Raw genomic sequence first — 17,215 nt, forward strand, 5'->3', positions numbered from 1 at the left:
TTTGGTTTTCACTCATCAATTTAATTTATAGTGCTAGATTTCATACTAATGGTTTCATCTTTAGAGAATTTAGTGAAATGATATTTTTAAAATTATATATTATTTTTAAATTTAAGTTCCAGTTGAATATGTTTTGTTTTTTGGATCATTTTTTATTTTGATTAAAGACACAAAAACCAATTGTTTAATTATGTTCTTTTTGTTTTCAAAAACCTCAAATCATAAAAAAAAATATATATATATATATATATTATATTGATCTCTGCAGATTTAACAATTGGATCACAAAACAAAATAGTCTTTATAAATGGATAAATGGATAATTATATTGATCTTTAAATATTATATTGATCTTTATAAATTATTAAAAATGATACATGAATATGTGAGATAACCAGAGACATAATAGATAATTACATATGGATCATTTCAACTTTATGATCTTATTGTGTGGTGAATATTGTAAGGAAGTATGAAAATAATGACTTATAAGATGTTAATATAAAATAGAAAATGGAGATAAACATTTTAAAAGATTAAAATAAATATATAAGATATACATATCATACAAACTCTAAAACTAAGCTTTTACAATGATATTTGATTTGATTTTTTATAACCCATACAACAACAATAACAAAAAAAAAACAAAACAAAACAAAACAAAACAAAAAAGAGATTTGAGAGTAGTGGAAGAAGATGAGAGAATGAAAGAGTGATAGACTAAGAGAATAAGATAATGAGTATTTATAGGAAGAGAAATGATGAAAAATTACATTTAGAAAAATGAGAGTTACAATTCTAATTTATTGTTTTGTTTTAATACAATTGATTAATACAACTTAGTGGAGAAATAAAGTTAATGCATAATTTATAGGGAGAAGCTATAAAGATTTCAGTTTTATATTATGTGAGTTAAATGTGAAAATTAATTGTTTTAAATTTGTGTTTTAATATAATTTTTTTTTTGTTAAAATTGCATTGCCAAGTGGACCAATAAGGAGAGATTGAAACTCTACTTTTATATATATGATATGTGATGTTATACAACTATTTTCACGGCTCCAAAATATATATATACAGATTTGTCATTTTTCTTATTTTCTATATGGATACAAGATTGTTTATTTATATAGATTATTTAACTTTATACATTTATTAAAGTTTTTGATGAATATTTTTATAGTATTTTATTATATAAACCTTAGTTTTCAAAGTTAGTAATTCATATCATCTCGACATGTGTCAAGTATATCGATAATATTTTGACATGTGTGAAAAAATTATTTAATAATTATAGGAAACTTAAAAATCCTAATAAATAAAAGGATTACAATTAATATTTTTGAAAGTACATCAAATCAAACCAAAAGTAATCTATTATATCACTAATTCTAATAGGAAAGTTGTTTATTAAATTACTAATTTCAATAGGAAAATATGTGCAATTAATAAGGAAAATATTTGCAATTTAATTACAATTATTATTTATTATAATCATATTGTAAAAAGAAATTTATACAGCAAAATGATTAAAATATGGAAAGGTTTAATGTGTCAAAATTAGTGATTAACATAATGTAAGTATACATTTCCACATTTCCACTTGGCACTCAAATGTTATGTATTCACCTTTACATAAACAAATAATTTTCTTATAATAACGTTTTTGAATTTTTGATAATGTTGGACAAATAGTAAAACTATTACTTATGAGATTACAAAATATGAAACAAATATATTTAAAATATTGTTACTTTTTCAAATATGAGATAAAATCAGTTTTCAGTTTTTTTTTGAGAATTATCTAATAATTTTTATTTTTTATAAAATATTAAGTAAGATATAATTTGATACTCGTCCTCATCGTTCAGATATAATTTGATACTCGTCCTCGTCATTCTTCTCTAGAGTTTCCCATGTTTCTATATATATATCAGAGTATATACTCGCCGCCTCTCTGTAGATTTGGCGTTCTCAACGAAATTCAGGGTAATAAACATTTGTCATATGTTTGTTTAATGCATTTCAATATTTTTAACATTTTTCATCGCATATCTTTCATCTCTTGTCCTCAAAAATTTTCTGCAGAGATGGTTTAAGGCTTCTCAACGAAATTACGTCTCCAGTTGTGATTATGGTATGTTTCCATGACTAAGTCTTTAAATTATTGAATTTGCAAAATCATTTTGCCTTGTTACTGCAATTACAATAGGAACTTGATCAAAGAAAATAAATGATCTATTTGGCAAACTAGTCATTGTTGCTAATATAAGTGTAGATTCATCACTCTTCGGATCCATGTGAAATCATGCTGACCAGTAAATTTTTAATGTACCTCACCTCATATATAATTCTTTGAGTTCTGAAATGTTGCTATTCGTGTTTATCTCTCTTTTTTCTCAGGGATTTGAGTTTTGATGGTGCTTGCGAATATTTTTTGGGTGATCTCATTAGTCCGCTAGTATGAATTTGCTGCAAAGCGCCTTGAGTTTTTGCCTGTTCGTCATACTCTTTCTATTCAAGAGCTCTTGAACATTACCCCCAGTGAGTTTCTTGTCATTCTTTTCCAAAAGTTGAATAACATAACCATTGGTCCATTGGAATCGAAGTTTTTTATGGGGACGATACCATTAATGATCGATCAAAGGGTTTGATTAATAAATGTAGGCGACAACAATTATTAGTTTGAAAGGTTCAAAATACTATTGGATTTGATTGGTGATTTTGTTTTAAAAGTACTCTCCATGGAAAAAGAGTAATTAAGAGAAAAAAGATTCATTCATTTGTAGATATTTTTGGTATTGGTGTATTATGTTCATGTATTTTTTATAAACGAAAAATCCTATAATTCAATTACATAATACAACAACATAAATAGGTAAAGGAATTCTTCAAAATACTAAGTTTTGTTTTTCAAAAATACCATATAATTTTTTGAAAATACAAAAAATAAAAAATTGACTTTTAAGGATGTATGATCTATTTCTTTTAGGTTTGTGTTTACTCTCTATATTTGGAGATCACTTGATGACAAATGAAATCAAAAATATTAAATGATATTACTATTTTGATATTATTTTTAGTTGTATTACAAAATTCTAAAATATGATTTGATATAAGATGTTCAAGTTTGTAGTTTTATTTTGAAAAAATCTATGTTGTAATTTCAATCAAAATAGTGAAAAAAATTCAATCAAAATAGTTGTATTGCATGTATAATCTTAACTTTGTTAATTTTTATATAGTTTTTCATTTAGACATCAATGTAAAAAGTCTCCAAACCTTTCATTGATTCACAAGTAGACATTTTCTATAACTTTTTTAGAAAACCTTATAGTAAAAGCAAAAAAAATAATAATAGTAAGGTATTTATAATAATAAACATACCAATTTTTTTAAATTCACTGATGTAGAATCAATGTGTGGGTTCAAATAGCACAAGTAAGAAAGGATGAATACCTAGATGAAAACAAAAAAATTGTTCAACTTATTTAGGATTCTTTAAAACAAATTAATTTTTTCTTAGACTTATTTTTTTTTTCTTTCAAAACCATATATATATTGAATCAAGAGCATCATAATCTCTAGGATCATAGATGTTGAGAAAAATACAGTTATTTCAATAATTTATTTGATTTATACTTTTTGTGTCTTGTCGATCTCACTTTGTGTGTTTTTTTGATTTTTTCGATTCAAAAGTTTTACTCAATTGAACAGTAGTTTGATGTCATAAAAGGAACTAAATTCCAAAACTATCTTTATGTGATATGAATGTGCAAAACTATATATCCCTCTTGTCATTATGTTTTTTCTGTACAAAATTTTATTTGAGATTATAGGTAATTTGAAGATATTTGTTGATAATCATAAATCTAAAATAGTTAGACTTTTTCGCGGTCAATAGATTCATAAAATCTATTTTTTTGATGGAAACGATACCACTAAAGGATCAAAAGGTTTGATTAATAAATCTAGGTGACAGTGATTATTGGTTTGAAAGACTCAAAATACTATTTATATTTGATTGGTGATTTTGTTTAAAAATATACTACCCATAGTAAAAGAGTATTTAAGAGAAGAAAAAAAAATCATTCATTTGTAGACATTTTTTTGGTATTGGTGTATTTATGTTCATGTATTTCTTATAAACGAAAATCCTATAAATCAATTATATAATATAAGAACATAAAAGAGGTAGAGGGAATTCCTCAAAATACCAAGTTTTGTTTTTGAAAAATACCACTTTTTACCAAAAATAAAAAAATTGACTTTTAAGGATGTATAATTTATTTATTTTAGGTTTGAGTTTACTATCTATATTTGGAGATCACTTGATAATATATGAGATCAAAAATATTAAAATGTTAGTTGTATAACAAAATTCTAAAATATGATTTGAAATAAGAGGTTTAGTTTATAATAATAAACAAGCAAATATTTTTAAATTCATCGATGTAGAATCAATGTGTGGGTTCAACAAGTACAAGTAAGAGAGGAGAAATACATAGATGAAAACAAAAAAATTGACCAACTTATTTAAGATTCTTTAAAATAAATTAATTTTTTCTTTGATTTTTTTTTCTTTTTCAAAACTATCTATATATAGAATTTGAATCAAGAGCATCATAGATTTTGAGAAAAATACAGTTGTTTCAATAGTTCATATCATTTCTCCTCATCTCCTCATCGATACATTATCATTAACATCATCATGATTAATTTTATTTTCATTTATTTGAGAATTTTTAATAACTTAATGGGCGTGATGTGTTTCTGGATTAAGGCCCGTTAAATACTATTTGCGACTCTGTATTCTGTTGACGTGGCAATTTGATACATATTATTATTATCTTTTCGTCATCTAAATGAAGCAAACGCCAATCAACGGTTGTCACGTAATCAATCAATCTTGAAGGACGATGACGTGGTGAAATGTATAACTACTAGACTACTAGTCTTCTACTTTCATTAATTCCTAAATTGGGTAGTTAACTTATTTCTGTTGACATTTCCACCTTAGCGAACATTTGGCGGTGGTTTAGATTTTTTTTTTCTTCCCAGGTGAGGAGGTCGGCGATAAACAATGGCGGATGAGAGATTTAACCGGAAGAATCCGGCGGTGAAGAGGATTTTGCAAGAGGTTAAGGAGATGCAAGCGAATCCTTCTGATGATTTCATGTCTCTTCCCCTCGAGGTACAACATATTTCGAAACACCTTCCTCTCATTTCCTCCTTCTCTTATCTCCATATTTGAATCTCACAAAATTTTATTATCTCTGTAGTAGTATCCATGTTTCCATTTGAATTAAGGTTAATTCAGAGTTTATGTGGCCCGATTTGAATTTATGCGTTTCGTATTGATTAGCTCCATATATTGTTTCCTCTATTCAATCATTAGCCTTTCAGATTGGAATTTGAAAATTTTTGGTATGCTTTATCAATGGTTGTTTTGTAATGTTATTGTTCAATCTTGTGCTGTTCAAACTTCAGGAGAATATATTTGAGTGGCAATTTGCGATCCGAGGTCCTAGTGATACTGAATTTGAAGGTGGGATTTACCATGGGAGGATTCAGTTGCCTTCAGACTATCCTTTCAAACCTCCTTCATTCATGTTATTGACCGTAAGAATTCTTTTTTTTCTCTCGCTTCTGTTCTTCAAAGAAGACTATACCTCTCTCTATTGAATCTTTCTTTGTCCTCTTGTTTTCAGCCTAGTGGTCGTTTTGAAACCAATACCAAGATTTGCTTGAGCATTTCTGATTACCATCCTGAGCATTGGCAACCATCATGGAGTGGTAATGTCACAAACTTTTAAAGTTGACCTTCTTCAACTATCAATATCCGAACTTGTTATGAAAGACTGAACTAAAACATTTTAACTAACACCGAATTGAACAGTTAAAAAGCATTTTATCTCTAGCAACTTCGATCATGATTTTGTTCTTGTTTATTTGTAGTTCGGACTGCTTTGGTGGCTCTCATTGCCTTCATGCCTTCAAACCCTAATGGAGCTCTAGGCTCAGTAGATTATCCAAAGGAGGAGAGACGTTCACTTGCCACTAAGTCACGCGAGACACCACCCAAATATGGTTCTCCTGAGCGTCAAAAAATAATTGATGAGGTACTCCAATAGATCACCCTGCTTGTAGAGCAATGTTTGAACTTTTGATTTACTAGGCACATTATTCAGATAGAGAAATGTGATTCTGGCTACATATTTAGAATGCTTTTGATTATTGAACCAATAAATTGGATATGTGGATATACTTTCTTTTTAATAAACGACATGGAGAGCCTTTGATCAGCTTAAGCGACAAATTGCTCTGCAGATTATTCATCCTAATTGGGTTTTGATTACTTATGATGTGTTTAGAATGCAATGTGATGCCATTTCTCATTAGAACTTTGTTAGATGTTGATCCTAAGATGCTGCAATAACTATTGTTGATCTTGAAGCAAAATGAACATATTACATGAATCTTTTGAAAGTTAGTAACTTGAAAAGACACAATTGCTGGAATTATTATTATCAACCAAAACGAATTTTAACAATCTCATTTGATTTTAAAATATTGACTTACTTGTTTACACTTTTTGACACGGTTAAATATGGCTTGTTTAGAATCATGTCATAACATTATTTGATCTTGTCCTCTTGATTGATATACGCAGATTCATCAATATATGCTCAGCAAGACACCGACTGCTCCCAAACCTAATCCTCAGGAATGTAACAAAACGCCTTTGGCTGATTCAGACAATCAGTCCCAGACCGAGCCGCAGGACGCTGCAACGGTTATATCAGAATTTGATACAGTGGCTGAAGAGAGAGTAGTTGGTCAAATCGCTGAAGAGGCAGCTCAGACGGTTTTTCCAGGAGCGAATGCAGCAGTAGTAGAGGTTGCAGAGGGAGATAGTGGAGGAAGCGGCTTGGTCAGGCAGCAGGAGCGACGTACATCCGTTGTCAGGACAGCTCAAAAACCGGGTGATGACAGGTTGTTCACGTGGGCGGCGGTTGGACTCACGATTGCGATTGTTGTTCTCCTGCTGAAGAAATTCGTTAGATCGAGTGGTCATGGCGCTGTGTTTATGGACGAGTCGTAAACGCTGAATTCCCAAACTGGGAGATATGGTCCCAAAAAGAAAGCAACAAAAGTGGAAGAGTTTATACGACTGTGAAATGGGGAAATAAGTAATTAATTAGTTATGTACTTATGTTAAGGTATTTTGATCATGTGTTGATAACTCGTGTTAGATGAATGTGTCATGTAAACGCATTGGACCCGTTTCCAAAGCTACTTCACGTCACAAACTCAAAACTTGTTTTATATTTGTAAAGTACAGAAACAAATCATGGATACGTAGCACAAACATTTATAATGCTTTGCGTCTACACCTAGATCTATCCCTAACTGAGATTCCACATTATTGCGGCTGCATACTTGTAAAGTAAAAAAGAAAGGGAAAACTGTTAATCCTGCCATGAACAGTGACAATTGTTCGCTCCAATGCCAGTTTCGTCGTAACATTTTTCCGCCTGCCACAAAGGGATAAAAAAAAGACCCTTTTATCCTCATCCATCGGTCGCAACTCTTAAACGATTTTTACTCTGAAAATTATTAAAACATAAATATTTTGAACCGAAATGACATAAAGTGGCAGGGCTTTTATTACTTCATCGGTCTACGCAACGGATTACCCAGAGATTACTTGAACAAAATTTCTTCATTATTCCTTCTCTCTCTCTTCTCACAAAATAGAAAGCCAACCGAGAGACTTTACAGCTTCTCAGAAGAAATCCGCCGTCACCGTTCCTCGCCGCCTTTAGCGTCGACTTCTGATGAATTTCTTCATCAATTCCCTTCTACGGGATAATCCCCCGGCGTTGCTCCCACCCGCTGTTAGAGGTGAACCCTCGGCTAATACTTCCCCTGTGCCCACCGCCGGCGTTTGGTACGTTTTTTACTCCATTTTTTCGTTTTTGAAAAGTCTCATTTCTTACTGTTTGTTTACCCTAAGTTTACTTAGTTTCAGTGGCGAGTTGGAGTTAGATGAGCCCGTTGTTTCGGATGAATTTTTGTCCGCCGCCCCTGGAGAAAGGTAAATCGGTTTTCTAAGAAGTAGAATCCGTCTGTTTTGATGTGCGTTATGTGGTTCCTTATAAGGGTAGACAACAGATCTGTTGTCCACCCGATTTCTTACATTATTTATATAATTGTCCACCAATTCGAGTTAATCTATCAATGGTAACCCCACATTCTTTTCATCGTGCATGGCGTATCCTTCAGTGGACAATAACGGAAAAATCAGGTTTGTCCTCAATTACGATGAGTTGTCTTTGGTGGACCTTAGGTTTATGTCCATCAAACGACGTCTATATATATGGTAAAAGGACAAACAACATACCAACTTCTATTCTTTTGCAGGTCAGGTGCCGCTGGAGACGTTGATAATGTTGTCCATCCAGTGGACAACTTGCAGATGCCCAGGTATATGTCTATTCAATTGTAGTTTCTTCGTTTGGATGTTTGCAACTTCTATTTTTCAAGTACTGAAAACTAACTGAACCTCATTGCAGTTTTGCTGACAACGCAGATTCTGGGCATGATTTGCCTTCGGTGGACCAAAGACAAAACCCAAGGTATATGTCCATCTCTTCGTGACATGTTGGGATCTATCGGATTCCATTGTCAATCATGTCTACTTTAATGTTGCTTTTATGGTGGACAACTTTTAAACTTCCTCTCAATTGCAGTTCCGCTCAAGGTCTCTCTCCGGTGGACCAAAGCCATAACGAAAGGTAGATGTCCACACATTGGTTTCCATGGTCTTTTATTGCTATACATTGTCAATCTTGTCTTCATGTTGGTTTCATGGTGGACAAAGTTACAACCTCCTCTCCATTGCAGGTCCGAGCTAGACTCTAGGAATGTCATGCCCTCGGTGGACCAGCCTTCGGTGGACCAAAGACAAAACCCAAGGTATATGTCCATCTCTTCGTGACATGTTGGGATCTATCGGATTCCATTGTCAATCATGTCTACTTTAATGTTGCTTTTATGGTGGACAACTTTTAAACTTCCTCTCAATTGCAGTTCCGCTCAAGGTCTCTCTCCGGTGGACCAAAGCCATAACGAAAGGTAGATGTCCACACATTGGTTTCCATGGTCTTTTATTGCTATACATTGTCAATCTTGTCTTCATGTTGGTTTCATGGTGGACAAAGTTACAACCTCCTCTCCATTGCAGGTCCGAGCTAGACTCTAGGAATGTCATGCCCTCGGTGGACCAGCCTTCGGTGGACCAAAGACAAAACCCAAGGTATATGTCCATCTCTTCGTGACATGTTGGGATCTATCGGATTCCATTGTCAATCATGTCTACTTTAATGTTGCTTTTATGGTGGACAACTTTTAAACTTCCTCTCAATTGCAGTTCCGCTCAAGGTCTCTCTCCGGTGGACCAAAGCCATAACGAAAGGTAGATGTCCACACATTGGTTTCCATGGTCTTTTATTGCTATACATTGTCAATCTTGTCTTCATGTTGGTTTCATGGTGGACAAAGTTACAACCTCCTCTCCATTGCAGGTCCGAGCTAGACTCTAGGAATGTCATGCCCTCGGTGGACCAGGTTCCGGAGGAACCCAGTCAGGTTATTGACGCCTCCTTACTCCCTCATAGGTTATTCGCTACTAACCGGTATCCTGCAAGAGGCCGTAATAAACTCATACTCAAAGCCAGAGTATCTGATGGATATTGTCAAAGTTTTGGATGGTACTGTGGAGTTTGAGTGGCTGAAAGCATCTTCCTTTGGTCCTCTATTTCAACTGCCGGTCCGCAAAAGCTCCCTCTCTGGTAAGCTTGTCCACCAGCTTCTCTGTCGTACGCTTGTAGCACGGAAGCTTCACGAGATGTGATTTGTGTTTGGCGGTCATCCGGTGCGGTTCTCCCTCCGAGAGTTCGGACTCATAACAGGCCTCAACTGTAGTCCTTATCCTTCACAATTACAGACCAAAATGTTGGAAACTCCAGCCGAAGGGGAACAACCTTACTGGTACACTCTGCTTGGTCCGAAAGAGTCCTATTCCATTCGGGATATTGTTCTGATGTTGAAGCGGGAAAAATAATTGCCTAAAGCTGATAGAATGGATGGGAAACGTCGACTACGGCTTGCCCTCATTGTAATTGTTGAGGGTATACTTGTCTGCGACTCCTCAAAGGTTAGGGCAAGCAAGGACGTAGCAGAGATGTTGAAGGACTTGGACGCATTTGTTAACTACCCTTGGGGGAGGAGATCTTTTGAACGGACTATTGAGACGGTTAATGTTGGTATGTTTAAACGGACTCCTGACGTTTTATGTAAAAAGTTGATGGGATCCCATACAGCAACACATGGCTTCACACTCGCTTTCCAACTGTTCTTCCTAAAGGCCATCCCCTTGCTGGAGACCCATCTTCCTGAAACTGACGCTGAACTCACTTTCACAGACCGATGTGTTAAACACCTCACAAAATTGATGTCCTACCACAATGCCAACATTATACAAATAGAGAGTGACAAAAATGTAAGTTTACATGTCCCACACATTTATTACATGTCCATTGTTACTTCTGTTACATCATCTCATTATATATCTTGTCGACAGCTCCGTGTCCACTTTTTACTGCCCTCCGACGTTCCAATAGACCCTCTTTCTTGTTCCTGGGTTGACGAGGTCGATGATGAGCGCGTTGGTTACATGTTGAAGAAGATTGAAGACGGACACGTTTTTACGCCTGATGTTTGGCCAGGTGGAATGGCACAGCTTCCCCTTATACCTGCATCTATGGGAGTGAACAGGACTACGGCTGACCTTCCTAAAACCAAGGTCAGTGTACCAATTCGTAGAAACAAAAAAAGAGGCAAAGGGAAAGCCCCTGCCTTCGTCCAAGAAGAAGATCCTGTCGACGACTACCCTATTGAAGATCCTGTCGACGACTACCCTATTGATTCTTTAACTGTTCAACAACTTCTGCGTGAGGTCGATCGGAGAAACAAAGAGCATACAGCAAAAATGAAGCGGTTGTGGGATGTTGAGAGGAGTCTACTGCAAGACGAGATTTATGACCGAGTTATCAGATCTTTGAAGTCCAAGGGTGTTTGCCCGAATTCACCACCCATGTCCCATCCAGATACTGCACAAAAGTTCAACCAATCTTCATGGGAAAACTACGGCCTTAACATCGCAAATGTAGTTAACAGTATAAACAAGTCCTTCAAAGATGGATGTATGGACAATGTCCACCCTAAAGATAATGCTGATACTGCCGACTCTTCTTCGGATGAGGTACAATTAACTCTCACACTTTGTAATTACTAGAGATCTATAATTACTACCTAACTCTCACACTTTGCTCAACTCAGCATGACAACGAAGATTGTCGAAGCAGATCTTCTGGTCGGGAAGAAGGCGACGTGGTAAGAAAGAAGTCATCCTGATAGACAATAAATATTGGTGGACAAAGTTTATATTACTTCTCTTAACTTTGTTGGACAGGGATTGGGCTCAGCAAGTGAAGAAGATGTAGAGAGGATGGTAATATGCACCCAACCCGATACTGCAACAAACCCTCCACATAAGCTCAGTCAATCCGGTAATAAAATGGACCAGAATTGAATAGGTATTTTCGTTGTCCATCAACAGTTCTGTAGATGTCGATCTTGTGTCTCAGTCTGGTAGTCCATCAAATAGACCCGGTAGACTAGTAGCTATTTCGATTGTCCATCAACTGTTAATCTTGTCGATCTGGTATTACAGGCTGGTAGTCCATCAGAGTCCAAAATGGAGAGCATGAGTAATCGAGACCAATCAGGGGATGAGGCAACAGAGGCTACACAAATAACTTCGGTTAATAAGGTAATCAAAGTGACCCCGATAGACATTCCTTTATAATGTTGTCCACCGTCATAAACTCTTGTCCATCCGTTATTTCAGGCTGGTAGTCCTTCAGAATCCCAAAAGGAGATCATGAGTGATCGAGACCAATCAGGGGATGAAGCCACTACTGTATCACCACCTGTGAAGGAGAATGATGCTGACGATGTCGTAGGGGAGGCAGGGGTCCCTGATGAAGGTCATCTAGAAGGTGATTCAGAATTTTCTGACACCGTTGTAGTAGAGGTATGCTTCCTCTCTAATAGACTTATGTCCATCTTAATAGAATTATGTCCACCATATGTTAATGACAGCCTCGAAGTCCATCAGGATCCCAATTGGAAACCATGAGTGACAATTCTGGTGATGCGGGTACCAATGTATCACTTAAGGAGCATGTGAATGATGATGAAGTCGTTGTAGGAGAGGCATCGGTTCTGTCTGCAGGTGAAACTGAAGGTGGACCACGGATGGAGGTATGATTCTTAACTTGTCCATTAAGATTTCCCCTCATGTCTCAGCCATCCTTGTTGCTTGCTTACTTACAGCAAAGGACATTTTTGCAGGTCCCCGACAAAGCTAATAGGAAGCGGCGTAATCCCACCGCCGATAAATGTCAAACTCCACTTCCAAGGAAAAGAACGAGGACAGCCCCTAGGCGCTATGGTCAGTGTTCGACTTCTCACTCTAAGCAACCAGCTTCAGAGAGCTCCGAAGACGATAGTTTCATGCCTCTGAAAGCTGTAAGCCGTTCACTGGAGAGAAGGTTTATCGCACAGCTAAAAGCGTACCGTAAAAAGTCTGTTTCTAATGATTCTCTATCTTTTTTTTCCTCTGGTTATATCTTACCAACACTAGCTTTGTGTAATTGACTTATTTCTCAGGGAGTACATTATTGATGGCATCCCTGTGAAGAAGACTTTCTTTAGCGAGATTTACACGCCACAACACTGGGTGGATACTCCGGTAAGTGCATACTACTGTCTTACAGAGCCACACAAGTCTAATGTTACTAAGAATGCATTTGTTGAAGCTTTGTCCACCTTTGTTTTGCAGCACATGGAAGCGATGTTAAGCCTTCTGTGGAGGCGTTATGGGGATACGTTGCGCCAAAACAGGATAGTTATCCTTGACACCTGGTTCTCTCACATGCTAACCACCGAGTTACAGCGTTATCAGGCATCGAAGAAGAAAACAACTTTTTCCTGGAACAACATTATTAAGAACTACGTCAGAGGTAATGTCTACAACCGTAACTCTAACCTTGCATGGTACACCGACGTAGATACTGTTTATTTACCTATGAATTGGGGAAAACGGCACTGGGTTGCACTTGTTATTCGCTTGAGGACGGCTCACGTCTTGATCCTTGATCCGTAAATTGTCCACAACTCCCCCAAGAAGGTTCCCCGTCTTATGAGACCTGTAATGGACCTCCTGCCACTGATCATTAAGAAGTTCGTAGATCCTGCATCAGTTGACTGCCCTCTGCCTAACGTGTTTAGCTTTCAAAGACTGGAGAATGTTTACCATAATGACAGGACCGGCGACTGTGGTCCTCTGGCGGTTAAGTTTATCGAGCTCCATCCGCAAAAAGTAATACCTGATGGACTAACAGAGGACTTGGTGGACAAACTCCGTATGTCCTACGCTGTTGATGTTTACCAAGAATTTGTTGTCTCACTAAATAATTGAACTTCTTATGTTTTCCCTAGAATTTGTCTCAAACGGTTATGTACTTCCTTAGAACTTCTTATGTTTCCCTAGAACTTCTTATGTTTTTTGGTCCCTACTACATTTTGTTATTTAAACAACGGTTAGAAGAGTGGACTGTATTTCAATCTAATTAGACAATTGTCTGCCCTTGCTTTATCTACACAAGTGGTTTAAAAGTCTACAGACCTTAAAACACTCCTACCTTGTCAGTTATACCACATTTTCTACAGTGGGAGCCAATCAATCATGTCTCTGTACCGTGATGGCAGAGCAAACACTGTCAACAGCTCTTAAGTCAAAGGATAAAAACTACAGTGGGCCACCAATACCGCCTATTAGGTCATTATACACCTAAAGACTAATAGGATCTCTTACCCATATATTCCACCACATCTGCCTTCTTTATTATTATCCACATAATGGGCCTTTATTATTATCCACATAATGGGCCAGTATAGCTACTCTTAACCATCTTCTTCATCCGCATACACTCCCAATGAGCCTGCCTACGGCACGCCTCTTCCTTCCGATGCTTCTGCTTCTTCCGCATCTTCTATTTTTTCTCGTCGTTATGGAGACCCAACATACGGCCTCCCTCGGAAGTGCATTTGTGGTAGTCATCTCAAAATTGGTACCAGATCCGAAGAGTCTGACATTGGGCGTATCTACTACGAGTGTAAGAGAAGTGGAGTAAGTCCCTTTCTTTTGTATCATGTTCCCATTTTCGTCTACACATGTTTCATTGTAACATCTCTTATTGTATCATGCCTTTACAATACTTTGCTACCCTAACAAACATCATCCTTTATTTCTAATAGACTGGAGGGCATCACTTCAGCAAGATGTGGGATAAAGCCATTATGGAGGAGATACACGACATCAATGCCAGGTTTTCAGAAAATGATGACCGGATGATCCGTTACCTCACCTATACCAAAGAAGGGGAACAATGTGACCCTCGTACTGTGCTTAAGAGTGTTCACGCCCACGATGAACAAATCAATAGCCTTCATGAGATGGTCACAGAGCTAGGCACTGGCTATACTGATTTCCGGGCATTTGTTGAGGGATTCCAACCCCCTCAACCACCCCCCAAAAACCAAAAGTTGGAGCTTGCTGTTATTTTGTCTACTGTACTCGTCCTTGTTGCTTTTCTCCTGGCAATCGGCATGTCCATCAACAACTACAGAGGGTGATTTATTTATGACATTTATGTATTCTGCTGGAGTTTCCTCCCTGGTTGTACTAGATGTTTCATGTTGTCTATCTCCTTTTGCTTTTTAGTAGACTTTTCATGTTGTCTATCTCCTTTTGCTTTGTAGTAAACTTTTTATGTTGTCTATCTCCTTTTGATTAGGCACCTTATGTACTCACAAGCTTTTGTCCACCTACCGTGTCTATCAGCATGTTTTATGTCTACCATCAGTGTTATTTGTCTCTTGTTTGGTTGTTTCATTAGATCTCTTCTTTACAGACCCAATGTACTTTTCTGTTCCATATCTATCTGTTATGCTTGGTCATATATGCACTCATTTCCCAATTTCTACGAACTTTACTGAGGGACAATATGCACAATATAGGCTTGATGGACATATTGCCATTTTTGTCTACCAACATGTTAGATACTTCATTGAACACAAATGTAGTTCTCCATATTTTACAAAAGACAACGATTACACTACAATGTATTTTACATCCATGGAGGTAATTGGGATCCTCATTTCTTACATGTCCGAAAAACACACAAAAAGATCAATCATGTTTACTGTCTAAGACATGATATCCGATTACACTAAGACATTATATCCGAAAAACACACAGAAAGACCAATCATCTTTAATGTCTACCATCTGTAGACATAAAGGCCTTTCAATGTCCACCAATGTTTATGGTCAGCCAACTCCAAAAGACACAGTAACTTCCCACTTTTTTCTTCATATTAGCTGAGAACATGTTTTCCTGTTATGACCCACCCCGAAGCATCTTCCACACTTGGCAGGTGTCTTTCGCTTCTTCCGCTAATTAGGAAAAAATACACCAATTAGCTCACTAATACATTCAAACACATAGACATATCAATCTAACAACGCCTACAAACTTACTTTATGCTTTTCCCCCTGGGAAGGTATCCTTTTCTTCTTTGGCCTTCCACCCGCGCGTTTTGTTCTAGGTGGATCAGCAGCCTCTTCTCGTACGGCCGCTGGGATGTCGTTGTCCCTTTCTTTTGGCACGAGCATTATGACTTCTGCGTACTTTTTCCTCCACGGACCAACAAAGTAGCATTCATCAACCAGCGAATAGATATCGATTTGAAACACTCCTCTGGCAGCCAAAGCATGACAACATGGCAACTTCAATACATCAAACACTCGACAAGTGCAAGTTTTTTTCTCTAAGTCCACTGTAAAAACAATACCTCGTCCATCGTTAACTTGATAAATCCACTGACTCGCTGATATAACACGACAGTCCACAGCATCTTTCAGGTGGTCTATCAGGATTTCTTCTATTTCCGGTGTGCATCTTGTTTTTGTTTTATTTACCATTGTCCTCCGGCAGTAAAACCACCTCATCAACATTGCCCGGATAAACTCGACCATCGACACAATAGGGTAATCAACAGCAGTTTGCATCGCCGCATTCAACGACTCTGAGATGTTGCTACTCATTATGTTGTAACGATCTCTGGGGAAGTGAGACAGTGTCCAGTGTGGCAGACCAATTTCTGTGAGATAAGTTGCGCAAGCTGGTTTTCGGTTTTCTATTTCTCTCCACCAATACCGGAAATCTCCTACGGTGTATGCCCTCGCAGCTTTAGATACCACAGTAGCCAACCCTTCACAATGGAAATTGTGCTTAACGTTTCTAAATAGATGGACAGAACATGCACCATGTTGGGCCATTGGATAGACTTTACCTAACGCTGCATATATTGACGCATGTTTGTCAAAGACAAAAACTAGGGCTTCTTCATCTGGAATAAACTTTTTTAGATTCTCAAAGAACCACACCCATCCTCCTTCATTTTCCCCATCAACTACACCAAATGCCAAGGGAAAAATTTGCATATTTCCATCTTGTCCACTGGCTGCAACCAAGCACCCTTTATACTTCCCTTTCATTGTTGTGCCATCAATTACAATGACCTTCCTCAAATATTAATATCCCGCAATGGAAGCTCCCAATGCAAAAAATAGGTACTTGAACAAAGCTTTGCCTTTTTTGTCCACCGTTGTGTGCATGGCAGTCATGGTCCCTGGGTTAGTTGACTTCAATAGGTGTAAATATGTTGACAGGAACCGATAACTCTCCTCCTCGTTCCCTCGCGCTGATGCCATTGCCAACTCTTTAGCATTCCATGCCTTTGTGTACGATATTGTAACGTGGTATTCAGCCAAACAAATATCAGGTAGCTCGCACGTTCGTGGTCCCTTCTTGCCATTTGCGAATTTTGCCTTCAGTAGATCTGCAAATATTCTAGCAGTAGCTTTCTCTCCATACTTTGCCCTAGCACCCACATCACAAGTATGCTTCAACGTCAATGTCTTGATCTCCAAGTTTTGAGAATTTGCGTGGGTT

General features: G+C 36.9%; 4 protein-coding genes across 11 annotated transcripts; 3 read left to right on the forward strand and 1 right to left on the reverse strand.

Annotated features, from left to right (window-relative positions):
* Positions 4,992-7,384, forward strand: LOC104731994 (ubiquitin-conjugating enzyme E2 32). Its single transcript, XM_010451517.2, has 5 exons — positions 4,992-5,197; positions 5,494-5,625; positions 5,715-5,799; positions 5,962-6,125; positions 6,677-7,384. The coding sequence occupies exons 1-5, from the start codon at positions 5,087-5,089 to the stop codon at positions 7,106-7,108; spliced, it is 924 nt and encodes a 307-aa protein (XP_010449819.1). The 5' UTR covers positions 4,992-5,086; the 3' UTR covers positions 7,109-7,384.
* Positions 7,661-9,969, forward strand: LOC104731998. 3 transcript variants are annotated; one of them, XM_010451528.2, is made up of 11 exons: positions 7,661-7,957; positions 8,033-8,104; positions 8,293-8,314; positions 8,431-8,493; positions 8,583-8,645; positions 8,760-8,804; positions 8,914-8,985; positions 9,100-9,144; positions 9,254-9,325; positions 9,440-9,484; positions 9,594-9,969. In XM_010451528.2, the coding sequence occupies exons 2-11, from the start codon at positions 8,056-8,058 to the stop codon at positions 9,793-9,795; spliced, it is 678 nt and encodes a 225-aa protein (XP_010449830.1). In that variant the 5' UTR covers positions 7,661-7,957; positions 8,033-8,055; the 3' UTR covers positions 9,796-9,969. The 3 variants fall into 3 exon arrangements, with proteins under 3 accessions (XP_010449830.1, XP_010449829.1, XP_010449831.1); XM_010451527.2 differs by having other exon boundaries at positions 8,039-8,104; XM_010451529.2 differs by lacking the exon at positions 7,661-7,957 and having other exon boundaries at positions 8,040-8,104; positions 8,600-8,645.
* LOC104731997 lies at positions 10,131-14,998 on the forward strand. 6 transcript variants are annotated; one of them, XM_019234173.1, is made up of 7 exons: positions 11,043-11,902; positions 11,981-12,166; positions 12,251-12,396; positions 12,487-12,719; positions 12,805-12,886; positions 12,977-14,326; positions 14,455-14,998. In XM_019234173.1, exons 3-6 carry the CDS (start codon positions 12,268-12,270, stop codon positions 13,298-13,300), a joined length of 768 nt encoding a protein of 255 aa, XP_019089718.1. In that variant the 5' UTR covers positions 11,043-11,902; positions 11,981-12,166; positions 12,251-12,267; the 3' UTR covers positions 13,301-14,326; positions 14,455-14,998. The 6 variants fall into 6 exon arrangements, with proteins under 6 accessions (XP_010449824.1, XP_010449821.1, XP_010449823.1 ...); XM_010451522.1 differs by lacking the exons at positions 12,487-12,719; positions 12,805-12,886; positions 12,977-14,326; positions 14,455-14,998 and adding an exon at positions 10,131-10,570 and having other exon boundaries at positions 10,652-11,332; positions 11,410-11,463; positions 11,543-11,666; positions 11,804-11,902; positions 11,981-12,344; XM_010451524.2 differs by having other exon boundaries at positions 12,977-14,998.
* On the reverse strand, positions 15,571-16,758 carry LOC109127961. Its single transcript, XM_019233590.1, has 5 exons — positions 16,554-16,758; positions 16,180-16,472; positions 16,053-16,088; positions 15,739-15,987; positions 15,571-15,654 (listed from the first exon to the last, which is right to left on the reverse strand). Exons 1-5 carry the CDS (start codon positions 16,756-16,758, stop codon positions 15,571-15,573), a joined length of 867 nt encoding a protein of 288 aa, XP_019089135.1.

Source organism: Camelina sativa, chromosome 12 (assembly GCF_000633955.1).
Source record: "Camelina sativa cultivar DH55 chromosome 12, Cs, whole genome shotgun sequence".
NCBI classification, from domain to species: domain Eukaryota; kingdom Viridiplantae; phylum Streptophyta; class Magnoliopsida; order Brassicales; family Brassicaceae; genus Camelina; species Camelina sativa.

Excerpts from the sequence above, each read along its gene's own strand:
- LOC104731994 (XM_010451517.2), top strand. The coding sequence starts at position 5,087 with ATGGCGGATGAGAGATTTAACCGGAAGAATCCGGCGGTGAAGAGGATT. Across the intron at positions 5,198-5,493 it reads TCATGTCTCTTCCCCTCGAG|GAGAATATATTTGAGTGGCA; the intron begins GTACAACATATT and ends TTCAAACTTCAG. Across the intron at positions 5,800-5,961 it reads TTGGCAACCATCATGGAGTG|TTCGGACTGCTTTGGTGGCT; the intron begins GTAATGTCACAA and ends GTTTATTTGTAG.
- LOC104731998 (XM_010451528.2), top strand. The coding sequence starts at position 8,056 with ATGAGCCCGTTGTTTCGGATGAATTTTTGTCCGCCGCCCCTGGAGAAA. Across the intron at positions 9,145-9,253 it reads GACCAAAGCCATAACGAAAG|GTCCGAGCTAGACTCTAGGA; the intron begins GTAGATGTCCAC and ends TCTCCATTGCAG. Across the intron at positions 9,485-9,593 it reads GACCAAAGCCATAACGAAAG|GTCCGAGCTAGACTCTAGGA; the intron begins GTAGATGTCCAC and ends TCTCCATTGCAG.
- LOC104731997 (XM_010451520.1), top strand. The coding sequence starts at position 10,151 with ATGGATGGGAAACGTCGACTACGGCTTGCCCTCATTGTAATTGTTGAG. Across the intron at positions 11,333-11,409 it reads CCGACTCTTCTTCGGATGAG|CATGACAACGAAGATTGTCG; the intron begins GTACAATTAACT and ends TGCTCAACTCAG. Across the intron at positions 11,464-11,542 it reads GTCGGGAAGAAGGCGACGTG|GGATTGGGCTCAGCAAGTGA; the intron begins GTAAGAAAGAAG and ends TTTGTTGGACAG.
- LOC109127961 (XM_019233590.1), bottom strand. The coding sequence starts at position 16,758 with ATGAAAGGGAAGTATAAAGGGTGCTTGGTTGCAGCCAGTGGACAAGAT. Across the intron at positions 16,473-16,553 it reads GTCAATATATGCAGCGTTAG|GGTTGGCTACTGTGGTATCT; the intron begins GTAAAGTCTATC and ends TCCATTGTGAAG. Across the intron at positions 15,988-16,052 it reads TCAAGTTAACGATGGACGAG|TTGCCATGTTGTCATGCTTT; the intron begins GTATTGTTTTTA and ends GATGTATTGAAG.